This window comes from Quercus lobata, chromosome 11 (assembly GCF_001633185.2).
Source record: "Quercus lobata isolate SW786 chromosome 11, ValleyOak3.0 Primary Assembly, whole genome shotgun sequence".
NCBI lineage: Eukaryota > Viridiplantae > Streptophyta > Magnoliopsida > Fagales > Fagaceae > Quercus > Quercus lobata.
In genome coordinates, this window is record NC_044914.1 from 43,240,055 (window position 1) to 43,255,764 (window position 15,710).

The window sequence follows — 15,710 nt, forward strand, 5'->3', positions numbered from 1 at the left end:
ATCTAACTAGCTAGCACTGTAGCTTGCTATTAGAAAAAATGAATGCGCCACATGCTAAAACTTTAAACTATTAGGGTATATTTACTAGACCGTAATAAATAATGTAATGTAATGGTTATTTCTATGATTTAGTTATTCAGTAGTTTGGTTATATTTTTATTATATAGAATAATCATTCTTTATGAATAGTTATTCTTTAAAATGAGGGATAATTATTCTTTTTGAAATGACTGTAATAGATATTCCTTAGTAGGTGTAATAATTTTTAAAATTAATATATTTTCAAATAAACAAACTTTGCATATGCACATAACAATTATAGAAATAAAAAAAAATCATCAAAAAAAAAAATTATCTTTCCCAAATTTTTTTTAAAAAAATTTATTTTTTTGAAATATAATTGTTTAAGATATTTCCTAAAATAGATTTTAAATTTTATTCTAATATTACAACTCATAACAAAACTTATGAATAGATTTAATTATTCTATTATAACACATTTTATTCTCAGTAATAAAGATTACCATTCTAGTCGTAATTCTCATTTAATATACCAAATGTGCCCTTATAGTTGTGTTTCTACTTAGTATATATAGATAGATAGATATAGATATGATCATAGAGCTCATTGACATTAGCTTCGCCAACAAAGAACTGCGCCCTTTAACTTGCCATTTGTTTACTGTATATCATGAAGAATTATGGTTTACCAATCTTCAATTGTTGGTTTCTACTGTTTCTTCTATATTGGCAGCCAATGTCCATTACTGCTCAAACTGGTAATGCCAAAGATACTTACATGTAGGATGCTAATAATGTTGTTATTTTTTATATATATATAATGAGAATTGCAATATTATTATTACCTATGATGATGATGTGATATTGAAATTTACTTGGTAGGTGAAGAGCCTAAGTTTAACTATATTGAAGGGAGTCCAAAAGGACCCGAAAACTGGGGAGAACTTAAGTCAGAATGGAAACTGTGTAAGACTGGGCGACATCAATCTCCAATTGATATATTGAATAAGGATGTGCAAGTTAACATAAATCCAGGAGATCTGAGGTTGAATTATAAGGCATCTAATGCAATAATAAAGAATACAGGCCCTTACGTTGAGGTAAGGAGATAACTTATAAGCTTTGTCAATAAATAAGTTTACATACACCAATCATAACTTTTCATCCATGGAATTTTAAAAAGAGTACAAAATATGTTGTGTACTTAACATTACTTATAAGTTTTATAAGCAAAAGCTACATGATAAAGACATAGTATGGTATTTATGTATTGTTGTATGATGTATCCAATGTTGGAGACCAACTTCTCTTGCTCTTTAAAAGCGCTATTCAAAATTTAAATAGCCGGTTTTACCTAATTAGTAATTAGATAGGACAAATGTTTAATTAGAGGTAAAGTTCGATCTGCTTCAATTCATTCAGGCCAGGTTTATAATAAAGTCTTGGAACAAAATTACTCAAATTTTAAAGTATAACCTATAATAGGCATTTCTAGAATTGGATCAACTCTCACTTTCCACCCTCCCTCTAAACATAAAAATGCATTAATCCACTAATTAGTAAGATGAAAATTGATGAATCATCAAGGCCCTATTTGGTTAATATTGGGGGTGGATTCATTTTCTCTTTTCATTTTCTAAACTCATTTTTTGTTTCTCAAATCTTATATTCATTTTCTCTACCCAACCCATTTCATGTTTGGCATTATTTTCTAGTCTAGTTTTTACTCTCTTTTTTTTCACTTTATATTTTTCAATTAAAAATTCAACACAATTGAGAGAGTGTGTGTTTTTTGATGGGACAAGTCAATGTTAGAGGGACCTACATATTTGGTTTTTTTACAAAAATTCTTTGTATTCATTTTCAAGAAAATGAAAACACCAAAAAGTTGTATTCAGTTTTTTGTATTCAAATCCTTTTCTTTTTTCCTTTTTTTTTTTCAAAAAAAAATCCTAATTTTTTTGGAAACTAAAAATGAAAATTGAGTACAAATACAAAATTAAACATGTTTTTTAGTAGTGGGTCTCACGAAAACTGAAAATGAATAAAGAATACACCCTTTTTTTGCTCAAATTAAACAAGCATCTCCAAAATAGTAGATGATCTATCACATGATTATATGTCTTACAATCATTCAATTCAATTAACTTCAACAATTTACAACCAAAAAAGAAAAGTGTCCTAAACAAAGTTTTGAATACTATTTTGGAGGCCACTTCTAATTGACCATTAGAGAAAAAAATATTTCAAAATCGGGGCATACCAATGTACCACTTTGAAATTTTCGCATATATAATAATAATAATATTCCTTATAAAATAAATATAAGAACTACATAATTTATGCTGTCTCACTTCCCAATATGGAAGGTTTTTATCATAAAAAAAATAATAATGAACTATAACAAAATTATTTCATATATCCATTTCAGAAATACTCTTTAAAAAAAAATAGAAATCAAACTTTTAGAAATAAGACAATCGGAAATTGAAATATACTTGATTAGATCTAACTTGTAGGGGGAAAATTACCAAAATGCTCAAAACACATTGATATGGCCCGGTATCTTTTAGACAATGCAAATAATGGTTGTTGTGTACTGATTTTATGCACCAATAAGATTTGAACGAAACAGAATTCAAAACATTAATTTTAAATATTCACAATAATATTGTTGTCAAAGAATGCAAATTTATAAATAATGTGGTATTTTAAAAAAAATATTGGTTCAATAGCTAATTGTACATGATGAGTGGTGACACAGGTTGAATGGCTTGGTGATGCTGGATCAATTCAAATCAATGGCAAGCAATACTCCCTCCGACAATGCCATTGGCACTCACCCGCAGAGCATCTCATCAATGGCAAAAGGTCTCTCTCTCTCTCTCTCTCTCTCTCTCAAATTAAATGTCTCACCGCCAATAAATTTCATCTACAATGATTTCTTAACCAGGTATGACTTGGAGCTGCATGTGGTTCACGAAAACACATCAAATCAAGTTTCTGTTGTACGTGCCCAGTTTTACCAAATTGGTGTGCCTGATTCATTCTTGTCAAAGGTAAAGAATTAGGCATCAGATTAATCCCCTATGAGTTCTTCACACATTATAACTTCTTAGTGTTTTTAAAATTATTCTTTTTTTTTTTTTTTTTTTTGGTTTCAGTTCACAGAGGAGCTAAAAACTTTGGTTAATAATAGGGGAAAGAGACCCATAGGGGTAATAGATCCTAGAGAGACAAACACAGATACATTCAAGTATTACAGATATAATGGATCACTCACAGCACCTCCTTGTAATGAAAGTGTTACTTGGATCGTCAATGCAAAGGTATGGCTAAACACCTTCACTAATTCCAATTAACTCTTCTATTCTTACTTCTTCTTCTTCTTTTTTTCATTTTCTTTTTAACTTGATTATTTACCTTGTATTTGCCTCAGATAAATACTGTCTCAAGCAAACAAGTACAGTTACTTCGGGGAGCTAATTTCGATGTATGTGCTATATATATTTAGCTCAAATTGAGATATTTGTTTTTTATTTTTATCTTTAGTTTTTTAAATGTTTGACATTTGTTTCAAAATTGTTTTTGTATTTTAAACTATTTGATTTTAGTTTCTATACTTTTAAAAATATTTTTTAAAAGCAAAAACTTTGACATGGCAAACAGAGTTTATGCTATGTTGTAGGCTTCACATCATTAAAGTGACCTCCATTTCACAAATTTCAATAGTAAAGTTAGTAAGTTCTATGATTCTATTCATTAGACAACAGCAAATAACTTTTTAAATATAATTATATTTTTAAACTAATTTAGGCTGATGATAAAGAAGAAGAAACAAACATCAAGGTGGAGGACCACAAATATATAATTTAACTTTCAAAAAAAAATTAAATCCTTGATTTAATTGGTTAATCTATTAATTGCAGTACCGTGGAATGGATAATGCAAGGCCTGTGCAGGCTCTCAATGACCGAAAAATCTTCCTATATGGGGCAAGACCATGATGAAGGTCATTCTACGCACTGTAAAATAAAGTACTTCTTCCTCTATGGAAAGAAAAGGGTTATTCTACTATAATAAAGCAATTCTTCCTCTATGGCAAGAAAAGAGTTATTCTGCTGTAAAAAAGTAATTCTTCCTCCATGATGAAGAAAAAAGTTATTCTACTTTAATAAATTGATAATTAATTTTACACTAAAAGCTTCTGGATGTCTTTGAATTATTTTGAAGTACGTAACTTCGTTTGTACTGCATACTGCATAGCACTCATTTTGGCTTGCAATAATTAATCTTCTGTCAATCTTAACTTAAAATGTCAACTTATGTTTATATATAGTTTTTTAAAACTTTTTTTTTTGGGCTAAAGTACAACATTAATTATATTAAATGGGTTATTTTTTAAAACAAAATAAGCTATTGAAAATAGATCCAATCAAACATAACACAAGTGAATGTACCGCGCAGTTAATTTATCTAAAGTTAATTAGAGTTAATTATTATTATGATTTTATTTTACCCTAGTTTATTTTAAGATTTTTTATCTAAAATATTAGATATTATTATATATTGGTGAGTTATATTGTCATTTAGGATATCACAATATGTAGATTTAATATCTAAAATATTCCACAGCAAGAAACTAGCTAGGGTTATTGGTGTCTTCTCACCATTTCCTTAATTTGTTGGTGTATTCGTATCTTTTTAATGTGTTCCACCATAGAACCATATATATTACTTCGATCTGCAGCCCACCAGCTGCCTCAAACCTTCAGTCCTTTGAAGCTCAAAATTGGTCGAATAATTTTTAGAGCCAATATTCGTTTTTTTTAACTGATTATCTCAAAAGATTAAGGTCACCTATTTGATATTATGATAAATTATTAATTATCTCAAAATCTTTTAAGTTGTTAAAAAATAATGAATTTAATCAATATTTACTTAACCACCAAAGGCTTCCTCCTTTCCATCAAGACAGCAACATTCGAAGTGATTTTGTTCTATTTCTAACTACACAGTTCATTTCATTTAATTTCTAAGAAAACATAAAACATGCATGGAGGTCTTTTAATTGAAAACTCCAATCACCCTAATTGGCACTTTCCTCCACAAGCAACAGTTCCTACATCCAGTGCCAATATAACCCATTAATTGCCTTGTAGCTATTGAGCAAAACACATAGGTCAGGGAAGCTCCAGCAGCATATGCAGGAAGTAATTCATGCGTCACGCACAGATAATATTTGATAGAATGCTAAGCTCTAACACTTGTGATGATCATTATTCATTCCATGCTTTGCATTTGAATATTTGATGCATGAAAAAGAAGCAACTGAAAATTTTGAATAGACATATTGGAAAAACTAAGCAACAACAATAACCAAAATAAACAACTTCTCATTATTAAAAGCAAACCACAGACGCAGGGGTGGAGCTACATTGCTCCCAAATTTATTTATTTATTTTTTTTTTCCTCCTACAACTGTACTACTAATAGGATATAGTCCTCCCAAAAAATTAGAACCGGACCCCCCAATTATTTCTAAGATTTCTAGTTAGTCTAATGGATTTTTAGTTAGCCTCCTCAATTGTTCAAAACTTTATTACATGTCCACCCCAATTATTCCTAAGATTTATAGTTAATCCAAAAGATAATGACTAATAGTTGATCTTCTCCATTGTTCAAAAAATTTATAATTAACCCAATGGATAATAACTCACTCTCTAGCATCATTGACAACCCATTTCCCAACATAATTTCAATTTTTTTCATCTTTAGGTACCTACGGAGCTTTGTTGTGATTGCTAATGCCAGCCCATTGCCCCATTTTCTTTCTTCTCAACACAAAAACTCCTATCTTAACCAAAATTATTAATCCATTTTTTTTCTTGGTGCAACATCATCTTCTTGACTCTTCAAAGAAGTGAATATGCAAGCGCATTTTCTTTTCTATCTCTTTTATCAATCATCATTGTTATTTTACCATTAGTATTTGATGGTGTTATAAAATAGACCAACTCCTGAAACTCATCCATATGGCTCGTCCTAAGGAAGAGTTGACTGGTTTAGATCATGTTCGTCCAAGGATAAGCTCGTCCGTCCGTGAAGTAGGTTGGACGAGCACCTTGCGTCCTGAACGTGATCCTTGAATACATACTCAAGACGACTTCTGTTTTCCTGTCAAGCTACAAAACCATTTCCCCAGTAAGCGGTTGAGGAAAACAAAGGCCAAATAAGGTAACTTCCTTGACGGTTATGGAAGTTACCTCCGAGTCTTCCGAACTCCACAACGGTAGGAGGGGTAACTTCCTCAAACAAACACTATATAAGGACTCTTCTACAAAAAGGTAAGAGATTCAGACATTTTTCCATACAAATTGGAATTCCGACAAATACTAACTTTACCATCGGAGGATTCTTGGCTGGTCTTCCTCAGTCTCCTCTGACTTTGTGTTCATCTTTTTAAGATATTCCAAGTAACACAGATTGAAAGTTCAAATAGTGTAAAAACACCCTTGAACGTTTAGACCCCCAATTTACAAATTTCCAATTCAAGCTATATATCAAACAATTAATGTGCGGAACATGAACAAAAGCTTAATACAGAATTGGTAAATAATCTATGCCAATTAAAATCACATCCACCGCAGAAATAAAAGGCAAAGATAAAGGGAAGAGAGATGCAAACTCAAGGACAACACACGATGTGTTATTGAAGAGAAAACCGAAACTCTCGGCATAAAACCTCTCCGCCGCCCTCCAAGTGGTAAACAATCTACTAGAAAATGTAGTTGGGATACATGAACAGCAATAGACCCTCCAAGCCTAATCTACCTAGTGTACCTAAGCCTTCCAAGCTTTTTGCTCCAACGAGGTTGCGCCGAACCTATTTCTTTTCTAGCTTCCCGAATTCCACTACTTGACCATAGCATCAACCAATGTAAATTGGTTCCTTCCTAACTGCTTCCCAGAACACCAAATAGCCTTCTCACAGTAATGGATATGGTGAGAAAAGGGTTTTGGTAAAATGCCTCTCAAGGATTTAACAATGGAGAGGAAGAGAGTTGAGGAATTTGAAGAGTCTCTTATGTAAAGATTGTGAATGAATCAATCTTGTTTTACTCTAGGGTTTTTCTCTCAAAATTCTCTCTGGAAGCTCTCTTTCTTTCGTGGGTATAAGGGGTATTTATACTAGGGTGAGAAAGGAATGTGAAACGTCAGGTTTTTCAAAATAGGGCTAGTTCACGGCTTGGCCTCGCGACTTGACTGAGTCGCGAGATCCAATCGCGAGATAACAGAATGACCAGTTGTCCTATTTTGTCCTGTAGTGCTCTAGCTAGCATGACGCTTCAACTTCTGGCATGCTTGGCACGTTTGCTGCTTCTAGCGGCTTGCAGCTGAGAGTCACTCGCGAGATCCAGTCACGAGACTCTATTTTCTTGCACATTCTTCAGCATTCAACACTCTATCTCACTCACTACCCTTACAGCAAACCCACCTAAATACAGGGTTACTAATTGCTGAAATACAAGCAAATTTGGCACGGAATAAAGCCAACAAAATGGTTGATTAAATTCGACCTTACGCAGATCAACGCCCAAGACATTTAGCCTTATTGATTTCCTTGTGTTCATCAGTATTATTTTTGTTTCTTTCTTCTGCCACTATGTGTGTGTTGATATGCATAAGGGTATTTAAGATTTTTTTTGTTCACATTTTTGTATTGCTATCTTTTTTCCATTAAAGATTGTTGGGCATAATTTTTGATGTGAACTATTCTTTTATTGGATTTTTTTTTTTTTTTTTTTTAGTATTTGTCTATAACAAACTATATAATTTTTGTATGTTCATTAATATTTAAGAATATAACAATATATCAAAGTAAATAATTTTGTATTCAATATGAACTATGGTTAATATATCAATACTACAATTTGGCTCCCCCAAGTAAAATTTTCTGGCTACGCTCCTGCACAGATGAATTTAGATGATTTTTTTTTTTTTACTTGACATGTCGAGATAAACTTGTATTTATGCATAGGTTTTATTTATTAGTCTATTGTTTCCCAAGTTCATACCAAATCATTTTTTCCCTTAAATGATATAATCAAAGGTGAACATAATATGACAACAGTCATATTCTGCTAGATTTTGGACTACTGTTTCATTCTTTTTTCTTTCTTTCTTTTTTATCAGAAGGTAATTGTTTCATTCTAGTTAGGGCAAATAAAAGATTTCTTTTATTTTTTCCTAGGGTTTTTTTCCCCTCTTTTTACAATATGGATCAATGGATGGATCTCCCAATTGTATATGGCACAAGTTTCTGCTAATGCGTATCTACTGTAGTAAAAGCTTTAATGAAATATTTCACTTGTTTAACTAAAAATAAACGTTTAGCAGCAATTTAAGAGTTCAAGAATTCCCCCAATCCAGGGATAATTTATTCAATAGGCAAATCTTTAGCTACAAAATTCAAAACATTTGGTGGAGCATCCTCCATCCAAATACGTAAAGGAAAAGACATTCTAGTCTCCCTAGCTAAAGCATGGGCTACACTGTTACCCTACCGCCTTACATGATAGATAGAATAAGTTTGAAACAAACCAGCTATAAACTAAAAGTCTTTTACTAAATGTCCCACAAAGCATTGGAGCTATCTTCTTCCCTTATACTTCTCACCACCCCCTCAGCATCACCCTCAAAGCAGACATTCTTGAACCCCAGCTCATTGGCGAAGATGGCAGCTCTCTTGGCAGCCAGCATCTCGAGTACCTCCACCAATGATGGCAACACTATTTTCTCAAATAAGGCAGCCCTTACCTCCCCCCATTCATTCTGAATCATAACTCCCACCCCTGCCTCATACGAATTACTAAAAATTGCACCATTGAAATTCACCTTTACTGAATCAGGTGGAGGAGGCTTCCAGTGATTTGGACTTGATTGGCGCTGACCAATTATCCTCGATACTTTTGCTGGAACTTAGCTAGGAGTGTTAAGGCTGATTTATAGATTTTGTGGATCAGGGTGCTATCTTCCTTGCTTCGAAGCTTGTTGCGACATTGCCATATTTCCCATGCTACCATTGCAAATTTTTCTAACTCTCTAGTCTCTTCAAGTATGAAACTAACCAGGTCACACATGATATTCATCCTTGGGTTTTTCACCCTAGCTGCTGCAAACGAGGCTTCCCAGACTATTTGGATACATTCACAACTCCAGATTATGTGAACTTCATCCTCAATTTCCAACAAACACTGATCACAGATTTTGTTATCAATAATCTTTCTTTTTTGTAACCCCACCTTAGTAGGAAGTGCGCTTGAGCATGCTCGCCAAAGGAAGACTTTAACATTATTTGGCACCTTAAGACACCAAATGCTCTTCCAGAATCTTTTAACTCCCTCATCCATAAACCCTGATGGTGCACCTGTTGCCTAGCTTCACACAATAATTGATAACCCGATCTAATAGAATAAGACCTAGTTCTGCATTTAGGCCATGACACACAGTCTTCCTAGCTTATGACACAAATAGGAATACCCTTGATCCTTTGAGCCTCAAAAGGAAGGAACATGGCATCCACCAATTGATTATTCCAGCCAGCACCATTCGAATCCAGCAGCCTGCTCATTGTCCAATCTGCAGAAATACTATTTGAGGGTGAAATCACCTTAGCTAGTTCCTCCCCTGGCAGCCACCTCTTCCCAAAAAATTTTATTTGCTTGCCATCCCCAACCCTCCACAACATACACGATTTGATAAATGGTAATGCTTTCACAATGCTTTGCCAAGCATATGAACCCGAGGAAGGTTTAGCATCCAAGACTGAGCCATTAGGAAAATACTTGGCATTGAAAACTCAGTAGAACAGGGATGTGTGATCTGTTAACAACCTCCACACTTGTTTCGCCGACATCACCTCATTGAACTTCTCTAAATCCTTGAATCCCATTCCACCCAAAGTCTTTGGCTTGCACAAGGTCTCCCAATCTTTCCAATGGATTTTGCATTGATCTCCCCATTGCCCCCCACTAAAACTTCCCAATCAATCTCTCAATATCTTGTATAAGTCCCTTTGGAAGCTTGAAACAACTCATTGCAAAAGTGGGGATTGCTTGAACTACCGCCTTAAGCAAGACCTCCTTACCCACTTGTGATAGAAGTCTCTCTTTCCACCCTTGAAGCTTATTCCACACCCTTTCTCTAATGTAATTAAGACTCTCTTTCTTGTTTCGACCCACCACAGCTGGTAATCCAAGATACTTCTCATACTCCCTAACCTCATATACTCCCAAGCACTCCACCAATTCTACCCTTCGTTCTTCCGTAGTAGCCTTACTAAAAAACACCGTAGTTTTTTCTCTATTCAAATTTTGCCTTGAAGCTAGCTTATACAGTTGTAATAATTGAAGAATTACCTCCAAATCACCCCTTAATGCATGGCAAAACACCAAGGTATCATTAGCAAAGAACAAGTGACTGATTCTTAGGCCATTTCGACACAAAGAGAATCCTCGAATTACCTCAGATCTGGCTGCCTGTTGTAATTGTTGGTTTAGAGCTTTCGAACATATCAAAAATAGATATGGTGAAAGCGGATCACCCTGCCTAATCCCACTCGTTGGCCAAATATCCCCTCTTGGAACACGATTCACCAAAACTTGATAGGAAGCTGACCCCATACAAGCCATGATCAAATCCACCTACCGGTTAGAAAATCCCATTTTCCTCATGGTTAACTCTAAGAACTGCCATTTAACCCTATCATACGCCTTGCTCATATCAAGTTTAAGAGCCATAAACCCTTCCTTTTTTAACTTCTGATTTTTCATATAATGTAGGGGCTCAGATGCTACAAGGATATTATTCGAAATTGCCTTATCGGATTGGAAGGCACTCTGTGATTCTGAGATAATAAGAGGTAGTAAACCCCTTATCCTGTTGACAACAACCTTTGAAACAAGCTTATATACAATGTTACATAGAGAAATAGGTCGAAATTCAGATACTTTAGTAGGGCTTTTTACCTTGGGGATAAGAGTGATGAATGTACTATTGAGAGAAAAGGGAGTGACTCCCGTGGATAGGCAACTCAGTACCGCCTTAGTCACATCATCTCTGATGACCTGCCAATATCGTTGAAATAATAAAGGAGGTAAACCATCCGGCCCCAGTTCTTTCAAAGGTTCCATTTGCTTCAAGGCCACTACCACCTCTTCCTTTGTGAAATCAGCCAAGAGCTTGGCATTCAACTCATCTGTAACGGAGCAAGGAATGTATGCAACAACCTCTTCTATCATGGATGGATTGGTTAAGGTAAAAAGCTGCTGATAGTAGTCAACCAAAATATTTGAGATGCCCTCTTCATTACTACATAAGTCTCCATTTGTATCCTCCAAATTATCAATCTGATTCCTCCTAAATCTATGAGATGCTTGGCTATGAAAATACCTTGTATTGTTGTCACCTTCTTGCAGCCACAAGGATCGAGATCTTTGCTTCCACATTTGTTCCTCCCTCACTAAGAGTTTGGAAATTTCTTTGTTCAACCTCAAAATCTGAGCAAAGTTGCCTCCCTTTGCTGCTTCAGCTTCGGCCAGCCCCAACAATCTCTTCTTTTCCTTCAATTTTCAGGTCACATTTCCAAAGGCAACCTTACTCCATCATTTTAGATTTCTACAGCACCTATCGACTTTACTTTCTAATCTGTTTATAACACTTCCCTGTGAATCATAAGCCCATGCATCTTCCACCACTTCCCTACGTCCCTTATCCTCCATCCACATTTGCTCAAACCTCCGTAGTTTATTAATTTTCTTTGGTATGCCCACTAAGTAAATCATAAGAGGCTTATGGTCTGAGGAACCACTCTCCAAATGGACTACCTTGGATGCCGGAAACATATCCATCCATTCCACCGTACCAACTGCTCTATCTAACCTTTCCCACACCGTGTGGCCTTCCCCATGGCCATTACACCAAGTAAACTTATTGCCACTAAAACTGAGATCTTGAAATCCACATTCGTCGAGTACATCTCTAAAATCATCCATTTGTTTACTCAGCCTCAACCTCCCTCCTAACTTCTCATGTGCCCTGGTAATTTCATTAAAATCTCCAACACATAACCAAGGTAAAGAGTATTTTGATTTTGAAAGTTCAAATAGTGTGTAAAACACCTATGAATGTTTAGACCCCCAATTTACAAATTACCAACACAAGCTTATAATCAAACAATGTATGTGTGGAATATGAAAATAAGAAAAAACAGAATTGGTAAAACAATCTAAACCAAAATTAATCACAACCACAACAGTAATTAAAAGGCAAAGATTAAGGGAAGAGAGATGCAAACAAAAAGACAACACAGAGATGTGTTATCGAAGAGGAAACCGAAGTTCTCGATGAAAAATCTCTCCACCGCCCTCCAAGCGTTCAATAATCCACTAGAGAATAAAGTTGGGATACATGAATAGAAGAAGACCTTCCAAGCCTAATCTACCTAGTGCACTTAAGCCCTCCAAGTTTCTTGCTCCAATAGGGTTACGTCAAACCTTGTTTTCTCTAGCTCACCAAATCCCGCAATAAGCCCATTGCATCAATCAAAATGAATTGGTCCCTTCTGAACTGCTTCCCAAGTACCAAAATGCCTCCTCACAGATATGGGTATGGTGAGATAAGGATTTGGCTAATGTACCTCTCAAGGATTTAACAATGGAGAGGGTGAGAGTAGAGGAATTTGGAGAATTAAATAATGAAGATCGTGGATGAGTCAATCTTGTTTTTCTTTTAGGGTTTCTCTCTCAAAATTCTCTCTGGAAGCTCTCTACATTTCATGGGTATAAGAGTATTTATAGTAAGGTGAGTAAGAAATGTGAACAATCAGGTTTCTAACAAACAAAGCATTCTAGTGACTCAAGCTTGCGACTGGAATGAGTCACGAGCTAACTACCTAGCCAGGCTGGAAGTTTTGTCCTGTAGTGTTATAGCTAGCGTGACCCTTCTGCTCCCCTTCATGCAGTGCACCTAAGCCTTCCAAGTTTCTTGCTCCAATAGGGTTACGTCAAACCTTGTCTTCTCTAGCTCACTGAATCCCGCAATAAGCTCATTGCATCAATCAAAATGAATTAGTCCCTTCTGAACTGCTTCCTAAGTACCAAAATGCCTCTTCACAGATATATGTATGGTAAGATAAGGATTTAGCTAATGTATCTCTCAAAGATGTAACAATGGAGAGGGTGAGCGTAAAGGAATTTGGAGAATCAAAGAATGAAGATTGTGGATGAGTCAATCTTGTTTTTCTTTTAGGGTTTCTCTCTGGAAGCTCTCTACATTTCGTGGGTATAAGAGTATTTATAGTAGGGTGAGTGAGGAATGCGAATAGTTAGGTTTCTAATAAACAAAGCATTCTGGCAACTCAAGCTTGCGACTAGAATGAGTTGCGAGTTTAAGTCGCGAACTAACTACCTGGCCAGGCTGGAAGTTTTGTCCTGTAGTGCTATAGCTAGCGTGACCCTTTAGCTCCCCTACATGCTTCACACGTGTGCCACCTTTGGCAACTCGCCAGTCACGAGCTAGTTGCGAGATCTAGTCACGAGGCTCTTCTTGAGTGCACACTCTTAAATTTTTCTTCACACTCTCTCACACACTACCCTTATATGATTCCCACCTAAATACAAGGTTTCTAAATGCTAAATTACAAGCAAATTTGGCATGGAATAAAGCCAAAAAAATGATTGAATAAATTCAACTTTACAATCTCCCCCTTCACCTATTCCGTGACAAAGCCCTAAAACAAACTCTAGACTTAACATGTGAGTTGGGAACAGTTGAACAAAACACACTCATACGTAACTCTAGAATCTGTGAAGCTCTTGAACCACACGAACAAGTATTTCCTGAAAAACAACACAAGACGATCATTGTAAGCAAAAATCTAGAAATGCATATGGAGCAAGCACAATGTGATCAAGCAATATAGATTAAAGCAATAAAGTATGGCTTGACCAAAAATGAAAAATCACTATAAATAGTGACCACAATGATCATTCACACAAGTAAGCTAATAAACTTAATGCAAATTATCATTTGCATGTCCAACACTCAACTGATACAACAACAGAAGGTAATTGCATCAAGGATATAAAATCCAACAAGGGCACAAGAGTAATGTACTTAAAGAAATGCATAACATTAACAATAAGTACTAAGCTACAAAGCATGGGTACAAAAACAATATACTGAATATAAACTAAAGTACCAAAAGCTTTAAACAAAAGCACAATAAATATCCATGAGTTTATGTACCAAAAGCTTTAACAAAAAGTGCTGTGCAGACCTATATTAAAACAATTCAAACAAAACAGCAAAAAAAAAAAAACATAAACAAAAAGTTTTTCTCCCCCTCAAAATGGTGCTCCCCCTCAAAAGCTACTCCTTCTTCATCTCCAAAGTTCTCCCCTTTTTTGTTTGGAATGGCCAAAGGGCTATTGCTAGGTAGTGAAGCTATCAAACTTTGCTGAAAGAAGATTCATCTGTTCTTGGATAGCAGCAGACCCTCCAAGCCTAATCTACCCAGTGCATCTAAACCCTCCAAGTTTCTTGCTCCAATAGGGTTACGCCAAACCTTGTCTTCTCTAACTTACTGGATCCCACAATAAGCCCATTGCATCAACCAAAATGAACTGGTCCCTTCTAAACTGCTTCCCAAGTACCAAAATGTCTCCTCACAGATATGGGTATGGTAAGATAAGGATTTGGCTAATGTACCTCTCAAGGATGTAACAATAGAGATGGTGAAAGTAGAGGAATTTGGAGAATCAAAAGATGAAGATTGTGGATGAGTCAATTTTGTTTTTCTTTTAGGGTTTCTCTCTCAAAATTCTCTCTAGAAGCTCTCTACATTTCGTGGATATAAGGGTATTTATAGTAGGGTGAATGAGGAATGCGAACAATCAGGTTTCTAACAAGCAGAGCATTCTGGCAACTCAGGCTTGCGACTAGAATGAGTCACGAGCTAACTGCCTAGCCAGACTAGAAGTTTTGTCCTGTAGTGCTACAGCTAGTGTGATCCTTCAGCTCCCCTACATGTTTCACATGTGTGCCACCTTTGGTGGCTTGCCAGTCACAAGATCCAGTCACGAGACTCTTCTTGAGTGCATACTCTTAGACTTTTCTTCACACTCTCTCAGATACTACCCTTACATGATTCTCACCTAAATACAGGATTTCTAAAAACATTGTACCTACTAGGGGACTCAGACAAGGCAATCTGCTATCCCTGTATTTATTCCTTTTATGTGTGGAAGGCTTTTCAGCCCTCATTCATGATGCGGCAAGGACCAAGCAACTAAATGGCATATCCATTTGTAAGGGTGCACCAAAAATCACTCATCTCTTCTTTGCGAACGACAACCTCCTCTTCTGTAGGGCCAATGGTTATAAGTGTAACAAGCTAAAGGAAATTCTTGGAATCTATGAGTTTGCCTCCGAGCAAAAGATTAACACTAACAAATCCTCTATCTTCTTCAGCCCTAATACTTCCCAAGAACTCAAAGAAGAGATCCTGAACATTCTTGGGCCAATGCAAAACTCAAGACACTCAAAGTACCTTGGCCTTCCCTCCATTATAGGTAGATTAAAAAAGCTTATCGTTGTGGAGATTAAGGAAAATGTTTGCAAGAAGT

The 15,710-nt window shown here is 35.6% G+C and overlaps 1 protein-coding gene across 1 annotated transcript; it reads left to right on the forward strand.

Annotated features, from left to right (window-relative positions):
• The first annotated feature begins 634 nt into the window (after positions 1 to 634).
• LOC115969069 (alpha carbonic anhydrase 7-like) lies at positions 635 to 4,216 on the forward strand. The gene is made up of 7 exons (XM_031088634.1): positions 635 to 779; positions 904 to 1,121; positions 2,786 to 2,892; positions 2,975 to 3,080; positions 3,186 to 3,350; positions 3,461 to 3,514; positions 3,951 to 4,216. The coding sequence occupies exons 1-7, from the start codon at positions 692 to 694 to the stop codon at positions 4,026 to 4,028; spliced, it is 816 nt and encodes a 271-aa protein (XP_030944494.1). The 5' UTR covers positions 635 to 691; the 3' UTR covers positions 4,029 to 4,216.
• The last annotated feature ends 11,494 nt before the right edge of the window (positions 4,217 to 15,710 follow it).

What these genes read in the sequence shown, in the direction of transcription:
- LOC115969069 (XM_031088634.1), top strand. Translation starts at nt 692, where the DNA reads ATGAAGAATTATGGTTTACCAATCTTCAATTGTTGGTTTCTACTGTTT. An exon ending in GTCCATTACTGCTCAAACTG is followed by an intron (nt 780 to 903) that starts GTAATGCCAAAG and finishes TTTACTTGGTAG; the next exon opens with GTGAAGAGCCTAAGTTTAAC. An exon ending in ATACAGGCCCTTACGTTGAG is followed by an intron (nt 1,122 to 2,785) that starts GTAAGGAGATAA and finishes GTGGTGACACAG; the next exon opens with GTTGAATGGCTTGGTGATGC.